Raw genomic sequence first — 22,487 nt, 5'->3', positions numbered from 1 at the left:
TGGTTGGTCTTCGTATTTCTTCCACAACTTCCTTTGGAATGCGGTGAAAGTTTAAATTAAACTTGAAGCAATCTCTTACAAGATCCCATAGAATTCCTAATGTCTTTTGACACGGAATTTCACTCTTGTTGACAAAATCTTTATTTTTCACTTCACGTAAAATTTCAAGCAATACCTCTTTTGATCAGGAATTCAATTTAACTAAAGGGAAGCCTCCATCCTCCATAACCCCACACATATCTTATTATATCTTGATGGCTTCTTTTCGGGACTCTGCTCCACCGAGATGGTCAGCTCCATACATTGCTCTAGAATTGCTTTAACTGCAATCGGTAACCTTTCTTTGTATGTTTTAGCGATGAGATTCTTCGTAAATATAGCTGGACATGGTGATGACACTGAACCGAAAGGCAATACAGTCATGTGATATGTTGCTGGTTTCTTATTTCGTTCCATCCCTCTATACAGTAGGTATATTTTGGCAGGGTTTCCTCCCATAAATGGACCTGATGAAACATTTCCTTGATACCTACCACTTGTTATTGCGATGTTGTGAAGCTCAAAAGCACTTCCACCAGAGATTGGATGAGATCAGGACCTTTTGAAGAAATTCGCTGTTGCATCGAAAACCAAACGTGGCTTTTTTGATGGGTTGTACGCAAAAAACCCAGGCAAATGTACCACTCTCTTCCTTCTTTGCCACTGCCTGCGTTCAAACCGCACTCCGGAACCGTTTCCGGTCGCATCCTCGGTAGATTTTGGGGCAAGATAACCATGATCAATGTAATCGTTGAACTTTTATTTACATAGTTCAGCAAATTATGGAGACCTATCCATTTTGCGAAGCCTATTTTCAGCCATGTGGTCACTAAATGGTAACTCAGCGTGGCCATCCTTTCACAGGAGTCCAGTTTCCCATCGATTGAATTTCTTGACTGTAGTTTCATAGCAATCTCATGTTCTTTACTTTTTGTTGTTGGAGAGCAATCTCATGTTCTTTACTTTTTGTTGTTGGAGCTGGTTTCCCTCCAAGAGATTTAAGAGAAAAAATTCTTGCATGATGTGCTCTCAATTAGGCATAATTTCTTGAGCAGGAGCTTAGCAATATCAATTGAGTCGTAGACAGCATACCATCCAAGTAAACTTCTTATTGCTGCAGGGATTATCCCAGGAGTCAATTCCAATATTTCACGTGCAGTGAAGTGTACCATACCAAGGATCATTTCCAGTTGGACATTGCTTTCATTCCTCTGAGATGAGGGTGCTTCTTACGGAAGGCTTCCGCATCAAACTTACGAGGACGTAGATTTAATTTCCTAATAGTCTGAACTCCTTGCATTCTGTAGAATTCTTCCTTCTTTTGTGCTGGTTCAACAGAGCGAATTACTTGCATTGAATCTTCATGACGAATTTCACCGAACACATATTGAACTTGATCGCTTTCCATTTAGGCCACGTCGATGAGTTACGTCTCCTTCTATCAAGCTGAATGATTCACTGCTGTCGAAGAGATTATGAACAGCTTCATATCCTCTTGGTCCTTTGACGGGGATTTTGATTATAGTCAAATTATGTAGTGATTGAACCTTCTTCACGTTCACGTGCACATCGATCATTTGAACATTTACAGATGAATAAGAACGTTCGTCTTCACTTGATTCAACCTTCTCTTTATTCTTGAAAACTGGTGAATTTTTCAAATAAAGAAGCGCATGGTGCCACGTACTACATTCACCGTTTCTACATTTTCGGTTTTAGTTAGGACATTTACTAGACCAATTGCGATTTAGGACAAACAAAACACAATTTGTTTTCTCGAGTGATATTCCTTCTTTTTTCATCCTTTTTCTTGCGAAACTGTAGTGTCATGAGATTGACAGTATTATACAGGCTGATTCAAATTCGAGGGCCATAATGGGGATCTCGGAAACTGTAAGGAATAGGTAGGTAGTTTAAATTTGGCTAAGTTGCGTATTTTGATGATTAACAAAATGCAGTTTTGAAACTGAAAAAATTCCGACTACTTTCCGCGATATCCAAAAAAAAAACAAATTTTTTTACCGAAGTTTTAAAAAGAAATTTCGAAATAAATGACACATTATTATAGCCACTTTTTTGCTAGTTTTAAATTTTTTAAGTCTGACGTTTCGTCTCCGGTTAACATACACCACCCAAGATAAGGTTTGCCAGGTAAAAAAGAAGATATTTTAACAATATTTAAGAAATAGTAATGTTTGGTCGGAATTTTTTCAGTTACAAAACTGCATTTTGTTAAGTATCAAAGTAAGCAACTTTTCCAAATTTAAACTACTACCTACCTATCTCTTACAGTTTCCGAGATCCCCATAGTGGCCCTCGAATCTGAATCAGCCTGTATGATGATATTAGTAATAAAATGTACCAAGATGTATGTAACGTTAATAAAATTGCTATTTAAAGTTTCGTTCTTAATACCCAGAATTTGGCGACGAGGATAAAAAACTGTTATATGCGCAATTAGAAAACTGTGTATCGTGAAGTGTGTTACGTAGTTCATTCAGTACAACTCACACATTTTCTGCCTCGAAATTTGTGTTTGGTCTTGAATTTTTGCAACCACAACACATACAACTGACGGCTTTACCTAGGATTTTGCTTTTTGGGTACGTTCTTTACGATCTTATCATTTTTTCCTACTTCAGTTTCATATGTGTCACAGTTTTGACGCGTAACTGTGCCATGAAATTTAAATTGAATTTCAGTGGGATTGCGAAATATTATGTTCACCTATGGTTTTCTATGATATGTATAGACAAATGGCAACTGTACATTGTGGTCGGTTAGCGATTCTTAAAAATCGATAGAATAATTAATTTTTACGACCTTTTGTTGCAGAACATATTTTTTTCCTGCATAAGTGGAATGCCTAATTCACCTGTTTGCCCTTGACGATCACGTTCCCTTATTCGTGCGTGCACCATAGCCATTTACCGGGCAATAAATTATAATTTATGCATAGGTAGGTAATGCGTACCCATATAAAGTCAAAACGCCAGGTTATATAAATACATATTGCAAGGTGTGACATTATAAAGAGCATAAAAAGTATAAAAGGTTTATTAATTAGTCATTCCCCTAAGTACGTTCCAGTCTGTATAATTAATACATGACATTTTGTGAAATTTCCTCAAGCAAAATGTAAATGTAATAAAAAAATATTTTTCGGAAAATCTTAATTATGTTATATTGTCGGTCACAATTTTTATACTACGGTAAAAGCACACCTTTTCCAACACATACAAATTCCAGATTTTATCATTAATGATATGAATTTTCAGCACAGCATGCAAAGAACACGTACCTACGAGAAAAGTATATTTGAGGAACTAAAATGGCCGACTGGTAACTTTATAAACTAATCGATTAAGTCATTCTAGTATACAATACACAATCATATATTAATACTCATAAGTAAGACAACATTTGAGTGCTTACCTTCATCGGTTGACGCGTGAGCTTCAAGTAAAACAGAGTAACAGGTACAAGTCCGAGTCTTTTGAGTATAAACACATTCACGTAATGTTTGTAACCGATTCATGTGTATTACAGTTGTCGTAATAGTCACAAGAACACAAGTTAACGCACACACTAAGCAGCATATTCCACAAACCTTAATCTGAAAGAGGTGCAATCTTCCTTAAGACGGCCTCAAAGAATTATCCAATACTTACCAAATAACTATATCGATTTTTTCGTCTGGCAAGGCATATCACACATAATCCAGTTAAAATTAACTGCAACAATAAAAAACAATTAATTCTTTTATAGCTACCAGATGCCAATTTCCTTGTATTGTCCGACCACTCGTGTCATACTAACCATGGTTGCAGGCACAAAAGTAGGAATAGTTTCAAAATATCCTAAGGTGGATGTATAAGATCGTAGTAGAAAATAAACCGCCAAAAATAGCGCTCCCAGTATTGTCGCCAACCCTCCACACGCACAGCACCAGAAGACATATTTACGAATTCCTCCTCCGGTGGTACTGGCTGAAAACAAATTGCAGGCGTTACTACGTGATTTACATTTCATACAAGTATTGCAGATACAATAATAATCCCGACAGTCTACTTATCTTAAGGTTCACTCAAACCGACGTGGGAATGCGGGAACGGAAACGGGACGGACGCGGGATAAATTTTTACAGCGGGATATGCAAGTATGCATACCGATGCGTTATACTTGCATATCCCGCTGTACAAATATATCCCGCGTCGATCAGGTTCCCGCAATCCCGCATCGGTCTGAATGGACCTTTAAGGGTACGTAACCGTAATGCATTCAAGATTAACAAAATCAACGTGTTGCGTAACTTGTTACTTTTTCTGAGCACATTTCTGAGAAATTACTTTTCAAATTAGTTTTCAAAACAGAGCGAATTTTTAGAATTAGATGTCTAAAACGTATTTACGAATTTTTTTAACTGTTTTTGAAATAACTTCATAAAAAGTTGGTTGACAAGAACATTTTAGTAAAATTCCTAGCGATGACTATCCAAGAAGTATCATACGAATGTTTCGTAGTATACACACCGAACAGAATATTTTAAGATTTCTTTTCTATGAAGATTTGTAAATAGATTCTATAAAATTTTCTATTTCAAAGACGCTACAAGAGATTTTCTAGAAGTTTTTTCTTATAGATGTTGCCTGGAAATATTTTCAAAGGGTTTCTAAAGAAAAAGTCCTGAGTCCTGATAGAATTGTTGGGTGGTAAAGTGTAATAAACTAAGAAGTAGTACGGGCAATATCATGATCATTAGTAAAGTAGACAGGGATTAACTCCTATCGCGATCTGAGATGCACCATCAGGGGGCAGGGTTTTTGTTTTAAAGTTTTGTTTCATTTTCATACATTTTGGTTCGTACTGTATATATATTTAAATTCAGTTGGTAATGAGGTGCAGATTCGTGAAAATCAGGAGTCAATTACATTTAGTCACAACGGAGCGTTGGATCCCACAGCATCGGTCCTACTCTGCCAAATCGTTTTATCAAAACCACGCAACCACTTTAACATTGACCGAAATCGGTCGTTAGATACTTTCTTCATGTACTATTGAAAAGTAGGTTTTGACTAATCAAATCAAATCAAATCAAATCATTTATTGTCAGAGTACCAAATGTGGCTTTGACATGTCAATAATGCACAATGTAAATAACCTAAATATAAAACAGCAACATTCGAGATATAACTACACATTTTCAATAAATATAAATATGGACGTACACTACACATTAAAATTTTGATTTACATAAAATAATAATAATAATTTAGCTTACGCTTACACTTATCATATATGTGACACAAGGGTGTAATATAAAAACAAAGGACATATGATGGGACGAACATACAAAACTGATACGCATCAAGGCACGAGTTACCATTTAGTGGAATAAATAAAGAGTATATAAAATAAAATCGAAAAATAAAATAAATTGACAGGTTTCATATAAGACTAGATAGATTATCACAGTTGAATTCTTCAATAGCGTAATATGCTTTTTTTAATAGTATTTCTTTTAATTCCTTTTTTAGTTGTAGTCTAGTCAACTCTTTTATTTGCGTTGGAAGATGATTGAAGAGTTTTTGGGAGACGTACACTAGTCCATTTTGTGTCTTGGCTAAACGGCAATAGTTTGGCCTTATGTTAGTTCGGGATCTTGTGAAATGATGATGTATATCACTTTGTAATTTAAATTCATGAAGATTATCTTTCGCATACATAATACTATCTAACAAATATTGTGATGGTAAGGTTAATATTTTTAGGTCAATAAAAGTCATTCGGCAATCATCCCTATATCCAAGACCATTTATTATTCGTACTGCACGTCGTTGGAGACCAAAAACTCTTCGCGCTGCAGGACAATTTCCCCAGACTAAGATACCATAGCTTAATATGCAATGTATTAGCGAATAATAAGCACTCACTAAAACGTTCCTTGAGACATTATCGGATAAACGTCGTAACACAAATATGTTTTTGCTAATTTTTTTACAAATAAAATCGACATGTACTCCAAAGTTTAAGACCGGATCAATATGTACACCTAAAAATTTTACAGAAGCATTGTTTTGAAATGCATGATGTCTTAGAGTTAGCATCAGGTTTTCCGATTTGGTTTCGTTAAGCTTTAATTGGTTTGGTATAAACCATTCTAACGCCAGAGTTTCAACTTGTTTGTGAACAGACAAAATGTCATTTAACCCTTTGCGTTTTATAGCGAGCGTTGTGTCGTCCGCAAATAAAATACAATCTGCATAGATGTTTATATAATTAGGGAAGTCATTAAAATAAATCAAAAACAAAAGTGGTCCGAGAATGGACCCCTGGGGAACTCCCCTAATTACAGATAGTTGACTTGACAATACTCCATTGTGGAAGACGTGCTGAAATCTATTAGATAAATAGGAAGAAATTAACTTTAAACTGAAATCGTCAAAATTATACGTTATTTGTAATTTTTGCAACAATGTATTGTGTGATATACAATCAAAAGCCCTGGACAAATCTAAAAACATTGAAATTGTATAGGCACCTTCTTCGAAACAGTTCAAAGTATTATTTACAAATTCAACCAAAGCATCTGAAGTACTTTTTCCCTTGCGAAAACCAAATTGCTTAGTGTAAAAGAGATTGTTGTATTCAAAGTAGTTGGAGATTTGCATACTCATTGCCTTTTCAAATACCTTTGAGAATGAAGGCAATATTGAAATTGGCCTATAATTTGCCGGATCATTAATATCTCCTGCCTTATACAATGGTACGACCGATGCAATCTTCAGAACATCAGGGAAACAGCCAGAAGTTAAGGTATCGTTTATTAACTTTGAAGAGATGTCAAGAAAGAAGACTGTGAGGCCAAAGTCCGTGCGTGATGTGATGACGAGCTTTAAGGCCAGACTGGAGGAATGTTTAAAAAAATTTTTGCTGTTTGTTTTTTTGTAAAATGCTTCTTTATGTACTTTAAAATGAATAATTCTTTTTAAAGTGTTCTTGTTTTACAGTCCTTTGTAGTGATTTTTTGTTTGAGATTTGCTGGCTTTATTAAAGTTTAACTAACGCCATCTACCTGATTCTTTTTGTGTCAGACCGCGCAAGTCTAAAGTGGTAATACTTATGTTCACATTTTGCCCAAAGAGATTTTTCAACACGCCGACGAAGCGAAAGTGTCTTTAATTCTAATGGTCTAATTGCACAAATTATTTATTAGTGTCTCTCGTAAATGACCCTTTTCGCTGTGATCAGTTGTTGCGATCGCGAAGCAAGCTGAAGCACGTTTCTTGGAGGATTTTATAAGATTATCGATACGTAAATAATCCGCCATTTGATAACCCCTTCCTTATCTTGGCGCATTGTCTTTTTAAACATCCAATATCTGATGGTTGAGCCCACGTAAATTAATTATCTCACCAACTTATTCGTATTAATTGGGTTTGCGCTCTCTCGTGAGTAGTAAAGCAAGGACGATATGAGGGCAATTTGACTTTGAGTTCTGCGCATCCGCCAATTTCAACGTTCAACTACAGCTCATGCGCTAAGTCACTGAAGGTCATCGTGGCTGTTGTTGAAACTTATAATCCACTAGTATCATCGCAATATCAGGTCATCTCAGGTTGTCTAAACTAACAGGTCTGTTTAACAAAAAGAGATCTGATAAACAGACCTGTTTCTGATGAACAGATCTATTTCTGATGGTCATTTTATCTGTTTCTGATGAACAGACCTATTTTTGTTAAACCAACCTGATAGTTTAGACAACAACCACGATGATCTTCAGTGGCTTGGTGCACGCGCAGTAGTTCAACCTTGGAATTGGCGCAAGCGCAGAACTCAATATCGGCGGAGGGTGTTCAACTTAAATAGCCGCAGTAGGTACCTGTTTCGATTTTATCAGGGAGATTTTGGCCATTTTGAACCCATTCTTGATTGCACCGGTCAGATGGGGAGACCAGATAAGAATCCGAACAACTGGATTGAAGCGCAACATATTTAACTAGCCAGTTACTTCTCTTTTGTTATAAAGCGGTTAAGTACCTGTTAAAGGGATGCAGTGTTGAATCGTAATTGTTAACGTAACTTGGTCAGTAATTACCTTAATTCCTACCGAGGCATAATCGATTTGATCTTTCAAAATCGTTCGTTAGTATCCCTCACATTTTATTAAGCCTAACCGGCAGAGCAAAGCGATGGAAGCTTTATAGGATATAGATCGATGGTGTCCGTCTGACCCTCTAACCGTACGTGAACACGATAATTGCCAAACGCTTAGACCGATTTGGTTCAAACTATTTACAGTTGACCTATATGCCACAAGTAATAAGCCTATTGAAAATGTGTCAAATCCAATGCCCCCCTTGGGGTCACGCCTCCTGCCAAACGATTGAACCTATTTAGTTCAAACTTTGCACAGTTGACCTATATGCCGCATATAAACCTATTCAAAATGGGTCAAATCCAATGACCCTGTGGGGTCACGCTTCTCTGTCCCTGCCAAACGCTTGAACCTATTCGGTTGAAACTTTGCACAATAGACTTATATGCCACATGTAACAAGCCATAATTGAAAATGGGTCAAATCCAATGATCCCGTAGGGTCACACCGAGGTGCACTGCCGCTTTTTTTAGATGCTCTTCAGGGGTTTATTTTATGTTAAATATGAAAACCATAGATTGGGGCACCATAAATGATAAACTAGTCGAATATTTGTACAGTGTGTTCAGAAATAAGTTTATATTATACCTTGTCCATTTCATTTAAACCTGTTAGAGGGGTTGTAGGTAATTAAATTTAAAATAGATCCCTAAAGCGGATCTAAAACAGCGGAAGAGCACCTCGGTGTGACCCTACGGGGTCATTGGATCTGGTCCATTTTCAATAGGCTTGCTATGTGCGGTATATACAGGGTGTCCCTAAAAGGTCTGTACAACGCGCTACCATGGGTTCTTGGTATCAAAATAGGACGATTTAACCCAACTTACCTCTATCCAAAAGTGCCTCGGTAAGGCGCTATCTACCGCCAAAGATTTTAAAAAAAAATCGTTATTTTTATTTTATCGGAAAATGGTTTTGCCGATTAAAATGAAATTCCGGATGTGAATGTCTAATGTAAAAAGGGTCTTTGTGATATCATCGTTTTGATTGTAGTTGCTATGTAGGTGGTAAAATACTGACCATCCACATCTGAAGAGGTCTAAAACTGTTTAACTACTATTTTGACGGTTCTGAATGTTTAGACACTGATAGACAGTTTACTTGCGAGCATTTTTTGTCTCTTGATGAATATCGCTATCTGTGATGGTTTACGAAAAAAAAAAATTTAGGCATGATGAATGGCATGCACCATACATGCGATTGTTCCTCAAAAACCATAAGTGCAAGCAAGAAGTAGGCTATGACGATTTGGAAACCTGTGAGTATACTGCCTAACGCATTGGCGACCATTTCCACGACAGTATCCAAACACTAATAGCATATCAATTAACTCTGCGTTACTGTATTGAAAGGCCATATTACAATTTTAACAATGAAATTTTAAGTCTTCAAGCAAAACGTAAATTGTTAAAGTTTAAGAAACAACAAACAAACGTTACGCCACTCAAAAGCTTCACAGCCATCTTTTGATTTTTTGAGGAACAATCGCATGTAAGGTGCATGCCATTCATCGTGCCCAAATTTTTTTTTTTTCGTAAACCATCACAGATAGCGATATTCATCAAGAGACAAAAAATGCTTGCAAGTAAACTGTCTATCAGTGTCTAAAAATTCAGAACCGTCAAAATAGTAGTTAAAAAGTTTTAGACCTCTTCAGATGTGGATGGCCAGTATTTTAGCAACTACAATCAAAACCATGATATCACAAAGACCCTTTTTACATTAGACATTCACATCCCGAATTTCATTTTAATCGGCAAAACCATTTTCCGATAAAATAAAAATAACGATTTTTTTTTAAAATCTTTGGCGGTAGATAGCGCCTTACCGAAGCACTTTTGGATAGAGGTAAGTTGGGTTAAATCGTCCTATTTTGATACCAAGAACCCCTGGTAGCGCGTTGTACAGACCTTTTAGGGACACCCTGTATATCAACTGTGCAAAGTTTGAACCGAATCGGTCCAAGCGTTTGACAGTTATCGTGTTCACGGACAGACGGACACCGTCGGCACCGAAGCGACGTCGCACGTCAAAAAATCCGATGTGGGCACCGGGATTTAGGCTCGATGCAGACAACCCATGCGTCAGAGGACTATCGTAATCTCTCTAAAGCTCTTACACAGTGTGGCAAGTTGACGGCGGGACATAGGGAAATAACATGGGAAAATACATTTTCAGCAATTCCTGCTCCCCATTTTAACCTAAAGAAAAAATAAAAACACCCTCGGATAGATAATTAAAATCGGGATTAGGTGTCACCAAAAAAGCTTACCTAAGACTTTTTTTAAAAGTTAAATAAATAAATCCAAAAAGGTAGTAAAAAATTGGTTGGCCATGATTTACCTACCGCATTTGTCACCTAATTCTTTGATTTAACTGTCATCTCTAATAAACATGAATAATAATTACACTACAGAAGGAAAGGTCTTTATTGTAAAATCGTTTTATACTGCGAATAATACACGGCGAAGTTCGTGATTTATTTTCAGTTAAGTTTGATGACAGGCCAATCTTGTATAGTGTAATTATTTCACCCTTTCGTGATTGAAGTGAGATGATTGCCAAAGGTACAATTTGTTGTAGTAGCGCACCTAGCAAAAGCGACACATCACTCCCTACTAAATCACAAGATTGGCCTTATTTCGTACTCGTTTCGTGCTCATTCACGATGAATGGAATTATTTAAAATTACGTTTGACGTTTGGATGGTTTCAATCACATTAACAAATTCGAACCATGCAAACTCGATCAAACATAATGAATTATTTTGTAAACGAATTTTGACGAAGAAAACTATTTGTCATTTGTCATTTTGAATTTCATGCACTTCGGTTCATAACTAACGGAGATGCTTTGGCCTACATTGGTATTTCAAGATCTTCTTCGATCTCCAAATTCGTTAAAGAATCCACGTGCAAAATTTCATCGTAATCGTTTTCGCTATATCTTGCTAACGGACAGACCGACAGACACCGCAAAACTATGAATTCGCTAGGAGCTCGTTAATAATAATGGAGCGTCATCCAAGAGGTTGTCAATTTTATAAATACCTTATTTTGGAGGAACTATTATTATATTAACAGCCTAATACTACTATGTCAATCACATGCAAACTACTTTCCCTACTAAAATTTGTAATAAATGCAGTTTCTTACGCGTTTATTTTTTCAGTTGAGGGAACGAATTTTACTGTTTTCCCAACGAAATTTACATTTTGATCAAAAATAAACATCATACAGTCAAAAGAACCACAAAAAAGTAACGTTTTGGGACGCCCTTAACACTTTGCCTCTTAGCAGATGCGTTAACGATTCTATGCATAATAAATTTTCATCCTGTTTCTGAATTAATCATGTTGGTTGCTGGCCGTTTGGAATATTAGAAAGAACTAGTACATGATTCAATCTACTGCACTGAAATACACAAAAGAGTTACAGGTATTCTTCCAAAAAGGCAGCATTAAATATCATAATACAACAAGCAAACCTACCATGTGGTAATGGATAAGGTGGTAATGGCTGTATCGGATGTGGTACATGATACTGCACAACTTGCATTACAGGATATCCATGCATTTTAGTGAAAGTCGATCTGTTTGATCATACACAGTAAAACAAATGTTTCCCCTTATTAAAATGCACTCTAATTATTATTCACCCCCAACTTTTTGGGATTTCGTGACTTGTAGAATTGCACTATAATCGAAATGACCGACTAATGCGGCCATAGCGATAGACCGGCTAATGAAGACATTAAACATTATACGCCACAGAACCCGTCACTTATGACTCTGTTGTACGAGATGCATTTAAGCGCGAAGGGAACACTCACGTTCCAGTTCAGAGCGGTACACAGAAAAAACGAGCCTTCCGACTCCAGAGCCTAAGTGTGTCGCCCGTCGCCCTTAAAAGTAGAAATCCTCCAAACAACTGAAAAACCTAAGTGTGTATTTGCTAGTAGTATGGTATGTTTCAGTAAATGACGGAAATGGCAATAAAATTACTTTAAAATTAAACCAATAACGTCGCGATCTAAATTCCACCCTGGCGTCGTCACGTGACGTCATGGTGACGCCTGCCGTCGCGTTTCTCTCTAATAGTCGATATTTTCATTCCCTAAACCTACAGTTTCAATTGTGCGAGTTTTTCTTTATCACACTCCGCATTTTTTTTAATAACTCTTTCTCTCCCCCATCCTTCCAACTAAAGTAGTAATTGACTGTCTACGCCGACGGTTAATTACACGCACGGCTGCACAGTACAATTTGTAGAAGTATTAATTCAACAGCTTCGCGTGTAGATAAATCTGCCGCTTGTCATAAATGACATGGCTCAAAGCAAGAGTATTGTAAGACTCACTTTCTATACGTAGGACTATTTAGTATAGATAGTGCAGAGTGTCTCAGAGTCCAGAGATCACACAAAACGGGAAATATGTTGCAAATAACACACTTTTAACCTTTGAGAAAGAAAAATTGAAATGCCCAAAATATAAAATGAAGATCGAAAAGTAATCCTACAAAGGCCGCCTACAAGGGGGGCTGCGAAGTAGTTATTTTAAAATCATTTGAATAATCACTCAAAGAATGTCCACCTAAGATACTCTAAGATATTCTCTTATTACGTAAGTACGTGGAACACATTTGTTCCTATTAGTAATTAGCTCCTAAGTATATTTCATGGAGGTCCGCAAAACAAAACATGTGGTTCCCCTCCCTTCCGAATCCAGCAACTTCCTCCCAGAATTTGTGCGGGGAATTTGAATTTTTTTACTGAGGTTGGATATCATGTTAAATATACAGGGTGTAATGATAGTTATATACCAGGTATTTGTGATGGGTGCTTTTGTACCAGTGCCAATGTCGTTAACTGGTCGGCCCTTTTGTACCAATGAGATCAAATTGAATTTTCTGTGTCGGTATATTTAAAATTAAATATACAAGGTGTAATGATAGTTATACATAGGTTGTTTGTGTTAGGCCGTTTTACTCCGAGGTGTAATAGTGGCACTAATCTGTCAGCCATTCGGTGCGGCTGAGGCCGGTAGAATTTAAAATTTCTCATGTGATTATGTGACGTAGACCGTGAATTTTCCTCGGAATGCTTCTATATAACGTAACGTTTTATCCCAGAAGGCTAATCCCTAGGGTATTGTGTAAGTTGTTATTTCTTAGAATTCTATTTGAAATAAACAAGCAACATAATATCCGTCGTACATAAAATACCGTAAAGCGGTAGTTATACATGACATATGACGAATATCAAGATTTTCAAAATTGCGAAATGATGGTATAAAGACACAAGAATATGCCTGCTGCAGGAGGAAGAGCGTCACCTGTTTTACAATACGATGATACCGTTAAATGATACAGGAAATAACATTCTGCAAATAGGACATAATGTAGCAAATGATATGTGTTGTTGTGCGAGGATCTTGAAAATGGGTGATCAAAGTGTGCAATAATTTTGCATACGCCAAGGAATTTAAAGACAATTAATCGATACACTTTACATGCAGCGACGAGACCTAGTTAATAAATTGGGCAACCTTAATATTAACACAACGGCGCATTAGCTTATTTATTCCGGTGCATAATCACGATCTCGAGGATTGCTTTGGCGAAATTGAAGACGGTTTGCTGGGATTCGCGATTCATGCCAACATTTCTTCCACTCAACCTTGCAACGTTAAGATGATGCAAAAGGTTAACTGTACTATCGAATCGATCTGTTTCATTTCCCAAGGAGAGACAAGGTTAATTTGCTACCAGAACAGAATATTACCCAGGCCAATTTTTTTGAATTGTATAAGTAGTGGCCGGTTGAATTTAGGAATTTGCATCAGAAATTTTTTTCGTAGAAACTTTAATATTCTTAAAGGAGTCGACCCGTGAAAACTGCTTGCATGAAACAGATTTTATATTACATTTATTGAAAAAAATCAAATTCAAATAAAAGATTTTGACTATTTTGTTTCATTGCTAAAAAATTTACTACTATCCTAGTCCTTTGATTGGATTAAAATTTTGTTTAGCATTCGGAGGTTTGTATTTCAATCAACTAAATTCACATGCGTATTTATTAGAGTTCAATCAAACCAGACCATTCGATTTTGAATTTCAGGTTTGCAGTGGAGATAAGGGGCCAAACTTCCTCAAAGAGTATAAAAACGATCTTTATTACTGAGCTAGCCGTGGGTAAAACAAAAATTAATGTAATCTTAAAATGTTTACCAGTGCCGTAGAGGTTCAATTTTATTTTATGTAAGTGAGGTCTTCGACCCTTGTAAATATAACTAACCGCTTACATCGAGGCTTACATAGGTACATACACCCGTATGTGAATTTCTACGAACGGGATAATTAGAAATTGGCTAGAGGTCGATACACCCAATTTCAGGCAAATTAACCAAATTTGGCAAGGAAAAATTTCTATCCAAACGTCTGATAAAAGAATCACAGCGTAACCAAAATACCAGGAATCGTTGGTTACATCATTATTAAGATCTACTACTTACGTGGACGTATTCTCGATCTGGAATTAAGCGTGCCATGCACGTCGGTTCTTGGTCTCGGAGGGGGTCGTGGAGGCAGTGCTGGTGGTAGTGGCGAAACTTCGATCCGATCATCCGCCTCAATTTTCCTATTCGATTGAATTGTCTGATGTACGTCCGCGTTGCTTTCGTTTTCGAGTGGACTGTGACAGTTGCATGCCGTTTGAGGTGGCTGCTTGGAGAGGGTGGAGCCAGGAGGCGAATGGACGTGAACGTGCACGGATTGGTTTGTTGAATGCGAATGTGTTGTATTGGCAGGTCCATGAGTAGACAGGTTGATTAGATTGTGGTGATGGTTTGACTTGCACTTATTTTGTGGAAACGAATGGCATACATTAGGATCGCATTTAGGGGAGTCCTTGTTAAGGACTTCAGTGCACTGGCAGTTATTATGTGAAATGAGAACGTGGTCGCTGCTATCGCTTGGCTGGTATGTGTGTTCTGTAGGTATTTGAGATACCGGCGAAGGTGAGGACATCGTTGTTGCTACATGTTCAGAAGAGGAAGTGTTGTCCCTGCAAAAGGAAGACACAACATATTTAATATAAGTTTCAAATTAAAGGTATGTTAATGTTTATTACTATCAAATTTGAATATTTCTCCTCACTACTCATTGCATTTATCTTTTGTAGAGAAACAAATAAGAAGAAAGGAGAACTAGACATTTGAATGGAAGGTTCTTCAATTTCATTCATACGAGAAGATATGAACAGTTCCTGCAGTAATTGCAAATACTCTAACACTAACTCACTTTTTGAGAAGTGAACTCTTTCTCTTCTGGAACGATGAATTATAACGTATCATTCAGCAATACTGATTCTATTCTTGCGGAAATTTTTAAAAAAATTCTTGTGCTCGTCTCCGTATTTTCTGGCGCGCATCGTTTTTCCGAGCAGTCAGCGAAGGAGGCGCGAATAAGTTAAAAGAGACAGCGTAATGAAAAGTAAGGGAATAGGTAAAACACGAAGGGACAAAATTGAAGGAAGTAGGCGTTGAGGAAGGGGGACCGTACAGGCTAGATAAAGAAGTAAAGGAGATGAGATGAACGCGGTACAAAAGAAATGTCAAAAAGTCGCAAAGAAAAATGGGACAAGAGAAGGAATGAAGAAAATATAGTGAAAAATGAAGTAGTGAGAAAATAAGCTTGAAAGGATTGAAGGTATTAGAAGGAAGCGTGAAAAATTGAGGAAGAAAGCATACGTGAAGAAACAGTGGAAAGGGGCATAAAGAGGTATGAACACGGGGGATAAAGAAACAATGTGTAAAGGAAAAGAGTGTGAAAGAGGACGTGAAGCAGTAAAATAGATGTTTCAGGTGAGCAGGAAAATGTGTCAAGGAATTTTGAAGGGTGTGAATTTACATCAAGAAAATTGAAGAGGCAGCAGGAGGCGCGAAAAGGAAGGAAACGCGAAGAAATGGGGAGAATGTAAAAGTGTGCGACCAAATGGTGAATTATGTTTGAATACAACACACCTTACGTGATGAAATGAAGGACGTAATAAAGAGGTGTTAATAATGTGTGAATAAAGTCTAAAGCTAAAGGAAGCGTAAAGGGAAAAGATATAAAAGCACCCATGCAGGGCGGTACGTGGGTAATGTTTGGGAGGAGGCAAATATATTTATATTAATGTAGAACGCCGTTATAACGAGTACCCCCCACGATGAGGAAAGGGCGGGAAAATTTTTGAAAATTTTGTGCAAAATTTCAACGTCAACGATGTCAAAATGCCACCTATTTTGACAATTTAGAAGCAAAGAGTATGTTATTATTGGTAAAGAAAAACAAGGTCCTATTTCCGTTGCTACAAAGAATGTCATAATAATTCTGTCAATTGATTGTTCTCCGACCATTTTGCAATTTAAGGAGTTTCTCTTTATATTTAAAAAAAATGGTATTGTTTATTGAATGTAATATACAGGATGAAAATTTTGTCTAAAACAAGCTGTATATACATACAAAAATATAAAAAGTTTGCTACCAACCTACGTACTTTTAGAACACTGTTTTTTTGGAAAGCACTATTTTTGTTATATATTTTTAACGAATAAACTTTTTTTAATATCGCAACATAAAAAACAAAAAGAAATTTATGAAATCAATTAGAACACTATTTTCCTTAGATTGAATTTTTCTCTTAAATTTGCTTACTTATGTAATATAATAAGTTTTTATGCTGCTATATCCAAAAAATTTACCTATAAGCAGTAATTTACCTAACAAGTTCGGTAAGTTTTCCCGCATGAGCACTTGGTTTGCTCCACGACCGCAGAGAGTGCTGTATTTAGTGCGAATCCAGGGATAGTTATTTACATAAAAGTGAGAAAATGACATTACTGGCGAGACAATTATTGAAGTACGAGGCCCCTTTCGGGCTAAGTACTTTAATTCCCGAGTCAACTAATGTCACTTTACTGACGAGTTTTGTATTAAATTTTGACCGAAACCGTATTATAATATAAAATTTCAATTTTCATATAAATTTTGCTTAATGTCAATCTGTCAGTAAAGTGACAGGTGCGGCCAGTAAAGTGACAAGCAGCAGGAAACGTAGTCTGCTCTGCCTGTGTCATGGAAACTAAAATGTCTTGACAGAAAGTAGGCATGAAAATGAAGGTTTTCAGGACGATTTTGGGTAAAATTATTTGTTAGGATTTATCGCACTGAGCAAACTTTTGTACACTTACTGCCGAAATGGGCAATACTTGGTGTACTCTCCTTCCCCTACCAGTAATTATGTATACGACCAGGTACTACTCCCATGACCTACGAAACAAATAAGAACCATCTTATCGACATTTTTTTAAGAATTAAAGAAAAATGTGATAATGTTTGCGTTTTGTCCGTCGGTCCGGATCCACTTCTGCTGTGTTGAACTACTTTTAGGGGAATGCAATAGGTAGCCTATACCTTGAACGTGTGCCAGACGAGCATCAAAAATTTTGTTGTTTTATGGGGGGGGGGGGGGCACGAATTATCCCAAGATGCTGTTTTTGAAAGTAAAACGTGGATAACTTTGTCCAAATTTTGCATACGCACATACCGAGGCACCCTCACACACACTCGCTTTATCCTTCATGGTACTCTAATGAAAGGTCTCGATGAAAAGAATTAATTTCAACGAACCATACTCCTCCTCCTCGACCCCTTATCGTGATCAGTTAGAATTCGTTAGATCTGAAGAGCGGATTGTTGGAGAAAGGTACTCAAAAGGGCGATTGGGACGTCTGGAAGTATTCATTGGTGATGTCAAAATTTTAAAAGCGAATGTCTGGAAAACTGTGTTAGAGAAGAGTACTTACAAAGGCAAAATGAATTGTCTGGACGAGACATATCTTTTGGTGAAATCGAAGCGAATACCTGAAAACCAAGTGTCGGAAGTGGATACTCATAAGGGGCAAGTGGAGCGTCTGAACGAGACACATCTAATGGTGATGTACAACGGAGTGTCAGAGGAGGGTGCTCGCAAAGGGAGGAAAGATCGTCTAAACGAGACCTATCTTCTGCCGGTGTAAAAACTTAATTACGGATATCTCAAAAATGTTGGAGGAAAATACCTACAAAGGGAAAAACAATATGTTGGAGATGTCTCTTAGGGCTTGCTTCTTCTTGCATTATACATATAGCATAGATTTTGAATGTATGCCAGGCGATCTTTAAATGTTGTTTAGACTCGTGTTTAGATGTTTACTCCTTTTAAAAAGAGTTTAAAAGTTATTTTGGATGCCTAAAATTAGGTGCCCTTGAGAAGAGGTTTTGTCTTTTGAAAGTAGATATAAAGGAACGGTTTTCCACCAACACCGCCCTTCTAATGAAAGGTCTCAACAAAAGGAAATAATTTCTACCAAGATTTCTACCAACCATAGGCCTCCTCCTCGACCCCTTATCGTGATCGGATATAAATAATTCTTTACGTCTCAAGAATTGATTGTCGGAGGAGGGTACTCACAAAAGGGCGATTGAAACGTCTGGAAGCAACATATCTATTAGTGATTGCAAAACTTATTAAGAGCAAATATCTCGAAAACGGTGTCTCGGGGGAATGTACTTGCTTGATTCTTCTTGCATGATATAGCGTAGATTTTCAATGTATGCCAACTTTAAATGTTTATGTATAAACAACCCCCTCCACATTAATTATTTCAAGGAAGGGAAGATAGATAAATATAGCATGCTATTACCTTGCAATCATTTACTAAGCTATTTCGGTTTAAAAAATGGATTTATCTCATGCACAAGAGTTGTGCACAATGTATACTTGTTTAACACTCGCACGTTAGTATTGAATAGGGGTAAAATTTGACCCCCCCCCCCCCACTTTTTTGACGGAAGTACACGGTTTGAAGCACCAGGAATCCGAATCAAACAAAATCTCGATTATTATTGGAAAGTACAAAAAACACTCAATAATGTCAGAAAATTTCTTAGAATACTACAGAATACAAAAATACAAAAGTAGGTATACCAGAGGCTACGAAACAATACTAAAGAATACCAAAGTATAATAATTACTAAATGAATACCAACCACGTCTATGAAATAATACCACGTATGTTACCCCCTTGGAATGAATTAAATTATTATTATGCATGCAGCTTTCACATTCAATTACGTGATCAGCTCTCTGGGTTCTCTGTTTCAGTTCGCTAGGACCCTCGCTAGGACCACATATTCTAAAATAGGAGAACAAACCAAAACACTATTCAGTGGTCGAAACGAAAATATTTTCTGATCCTATATTTGTTATTAATCCGTTATTAATTTGTTTGAACATCATTTGAAATGTTATTCAATCCTTTAGCAAGAGCTACCCCGACCTACCCTTAAACTTGCTTTCATCGCTTTGGTTCAAAACAAAATGGGATTATTTCTTTAGTTTTGAATGGTTCAAACTGCAGTTTCCCGTCAGATATTTTGTAGTTTCGCGAATAGGAATCATAGACTTGGAGTAATGCATATACCTCGAAAATACCATTTCCTAGACCATTTCAATGGTAACGGATATACCAGTTTAAACAACCTACCGCAGTTTTAATGTTATATGCATATAATAAACTTGTTAAAACTTTAACAGTTGCAGGATGTCAAGAGTCCCCAAAGAAAATAAAGTTAGAAATACTTTAACGTTAACCTCGTACAAAAGGCCATCCTACAAAAAGTTCTGAGCGGAAATAGAACCAGTTATTGAGAGAATAAACTAACTGCAACAGAAGTGAACGGAAAATATTGTCATAAAAGCGATGGGAACACTAACAACTATTGTCTTGAGCCTTACATGCCGTCAATCCATCGTGAATTTGCCAGTCAATGGATAAATTATTTGTATAATGTGTTATTCCAAGTTGACACAAGCGTGCATACTTATTATCGGTAATATATGGCAATGCTAAATTAACCTGAGGTTGTTGAGATTGCGGTTATAAGGCTATAGTGATCATAAATAATCTCGAGAAAATAAAAAATGGCAACTTGAACAATTAATGTTATTCAAAGAACGTGCATCCAAAAGCTCTAACCAAACTGAAATGGTAGCAAAACGGCAATTAAAGTTGTATTAATTAATTAACGAAACCCCAACAAAAACAAGGATTTATGAATGAATGTTAATAGTCAGACATCAAACTGGTCTAACTCGAGTAGGCATCTATAATTAACTTTTTTTGGTTCCATGCCCACTTCGAAAAATCTCTGGATCGGAATGTCTACATAAATTTGGCAAACGCTCTTTAATCTCGGTTCGGCACAATAGCGCCCAATTGGAGAAGATTCGACTTGAGAATTTTTACTCTGTATTCATCACAGGTAGATTTACCGTTTCAGTATCAGGTCAACGGTTGCCATTGAAAATCCCTAACTATGGGTAGTCCTAGAAAAACACAAAATATTGTCGAATAGCATAGGTACCTACGGGTTTCCTGTGTGGTCCACTGTTAAAATCTCCACAAATGTATTTCTCGTTTTCGAATTCGCACCTCGTCGTTAACTACTGCACGTCAAGTCACTTAACATAAGTAAACGAACTGAAGGAAAATCCTTTGAAAGTTCATGGCACAAAAAATTCAAATGGTAAACTTTTTTAATTACAACTACCGCACGTAACAGCAACTTTGTAACTGACAAGAAACGTATGCAGTCATAAAGTAATGAATTTTAAATTATAAGGTTGCTTTAACATCGGCCAACATGTGCGCATAAGTAAACTGGTAAAAATTCGCGTATTACAATTAATAAAGCCAACGACACGCACAGATACTTTCACGTAGTCACACGTTGATATCACCTTCTTGCCGGACTGGACCGTTTTCTTGTGCCGTTCTACTCAAGAGGAAAGAGAAAGATATATACCGAGAGATGCAATACTTCGACCGGTGAGAGCAACATATAGGGGACCTTGACGCTCCGCGCCATTCCATGGAATGTTCCCCCACCCCTTCTTATACCATGCACTGCACTTAATAAATTCTCTTCGTCTGTATGAAATTTCCTTAACACTTCTTCAATTGTTTACCGATTATGGTTTGAGCAAATTCCCATCTAATTAAAAAGCTACCGCTCTTGCATAAGGTGGGAACCATTTTTCCACGGTACAAGTGTGTTTACAACCTGATTGTTGTCGTAAATTATCTTTAACAATAGCGTAATTATGCAAACATTCAGATAGGTATATTAATATTCCAATAAATTAGTGCGTTGTGATATTAAAAATATCAGTAGAATAGGTCAAGATTGTTACCAAATTTTTTCGTCATTTGTGCCAACTCGTATGGCATGGCAAATGAAGTAAAGGTAGAGAAAGTAAAATTCAGTTACTAAACCCCTATTATTTTAATTATTTTTTAATATATTAAGGCGCGGAACACCTTTTTCTTTTGCATTTATTTAAGTACATATTTATACTTATTTCTTTACCTCGTGCGTTATTTGTTTGAACATCTTCAATAGAGAAAGCGATCCAAAGTGACAGTTGCCATAAATGTAAAACCCCCTCTTTATAGGTTCGGATCGTTTGGTATATATCCACTAGTTTGTTCTATTTTTTATGTAATTTCTCCATTTGTAGATACTTAAGGACAATAGAAGAATTCGAATTTTCAGGTGGAGGGGGCCACTACTGCCACAGAGGACCACAAAAAAAAGATTAGACACATTGTAGGTATTTATTCTTCGTTTGTATATCCACAATGTGATAGCACCGCCCCACCTGCTTTTAAAAATGTACCTACATGTCAAGTGGTTGCTCTTATTTAGTAATAGCTTTGAATATTTATTCAAAGGTAATACGTCATTTTCAGTGTTCGTACTTCAAAATTGATATAAGGTAAGCGATAAGCTTACGTCAATTCCTTAAAAGTGTTTCGACACGGCACGTGCCACCAAATCGTTATACTTACTCAAGTCAAAATTGTACTTTTCAAAATTCAATATCAGGTGAAGATATGGTATAATATGAATATCACTTCGTCTTCTGGTGGAAGTCGTAAGAAAAATAGTGCTAGTTATGTAATATATGTACTAATAGTACCGGTTAAAATAATTTATTTAAATATAATAATCTCAATTGCCCTGAGGATAGGATGTGACATTTGCCGTGAACACCAATGCATCTGCGGTGCACCAGTATCTAAGAATGGGATTCATGGACTTAGTTGTAAGAAAAGCAACGGAAGACACGCAAGACATAATGAATTAAATAACATTATATGCCGAAGTTTGCAATCCGCCAACATTCCTTCTATTTTA

General features: G+C 36.7%; 1 protein-coding gene across 3 annotated transcripts in view; it reads right to left on the bottom strand.

The window, feature by feature from the left end:
• The window catches only part of LOC116174526, a 29,845-nt gene extending 8,763 nt beyond the window's left edge, over positions 1 to 21,082 (bottom strand). Inside the window, exons 1-5 of one of the 3 annotated variants that reach the window (XM_031492468.1) lie at positions 20,652 to 21,082; positions 14,714 to 15,264; positions 3,859 to 4,028; positions 3,711 to 3,773; positions 3,475 to 3,655 (exon numbers count right to left, since the gene is read on the bottom strand). In XM_031492468.1, coding sequence (XP_031348328.1) covers positions 3,475 to 3,655; positions 3,711 to 3,773; positions 3,859 to 4,028; positions 14,714 to 15,227 — 928 coding nt within the window. In that variant the 5' untranslated portion in view covers positions 15,228 to 15,264; positions 20,652 to 21,082. Of the gene's footprint in view, positions 1 to 3,474; positions 3,656 to 3,710; positions 3,774 to 3,858; positions 4,029 to 11,687; positions 12,074 to 14,713; positions 15,265 to 20,651 lie in introns of those variants that run through there. The other 2 variants (XM_031492463.1, XM_031492472.1) reach the window with 2 other exon arrangements.
• Between the last annotated feature and the right edge of the window lie 1,405 nt (positions 21,083 to 22,487).

This window comes from Photinus pyralis, unplaced genomic scaffold (genome assembly GCF_008802855.1).
Source record: "Photinus pyralis isolate 1611_PpyrPB1 unplaced genomic scaffold, Ppyr1.3 Ppyr1.4_LG1, whole genome shotgun sequence".
Taxonomy (NCBI): domain Eukaryota; kingdom Metazoa; phylum Arthropoda; class Insecta; order Coleoptera; family Lampyridae; genus Photinus; species Photinus pyralis.
This window is presented reverse-complemented; position numbering and strand designations above follow the sequence as displayed.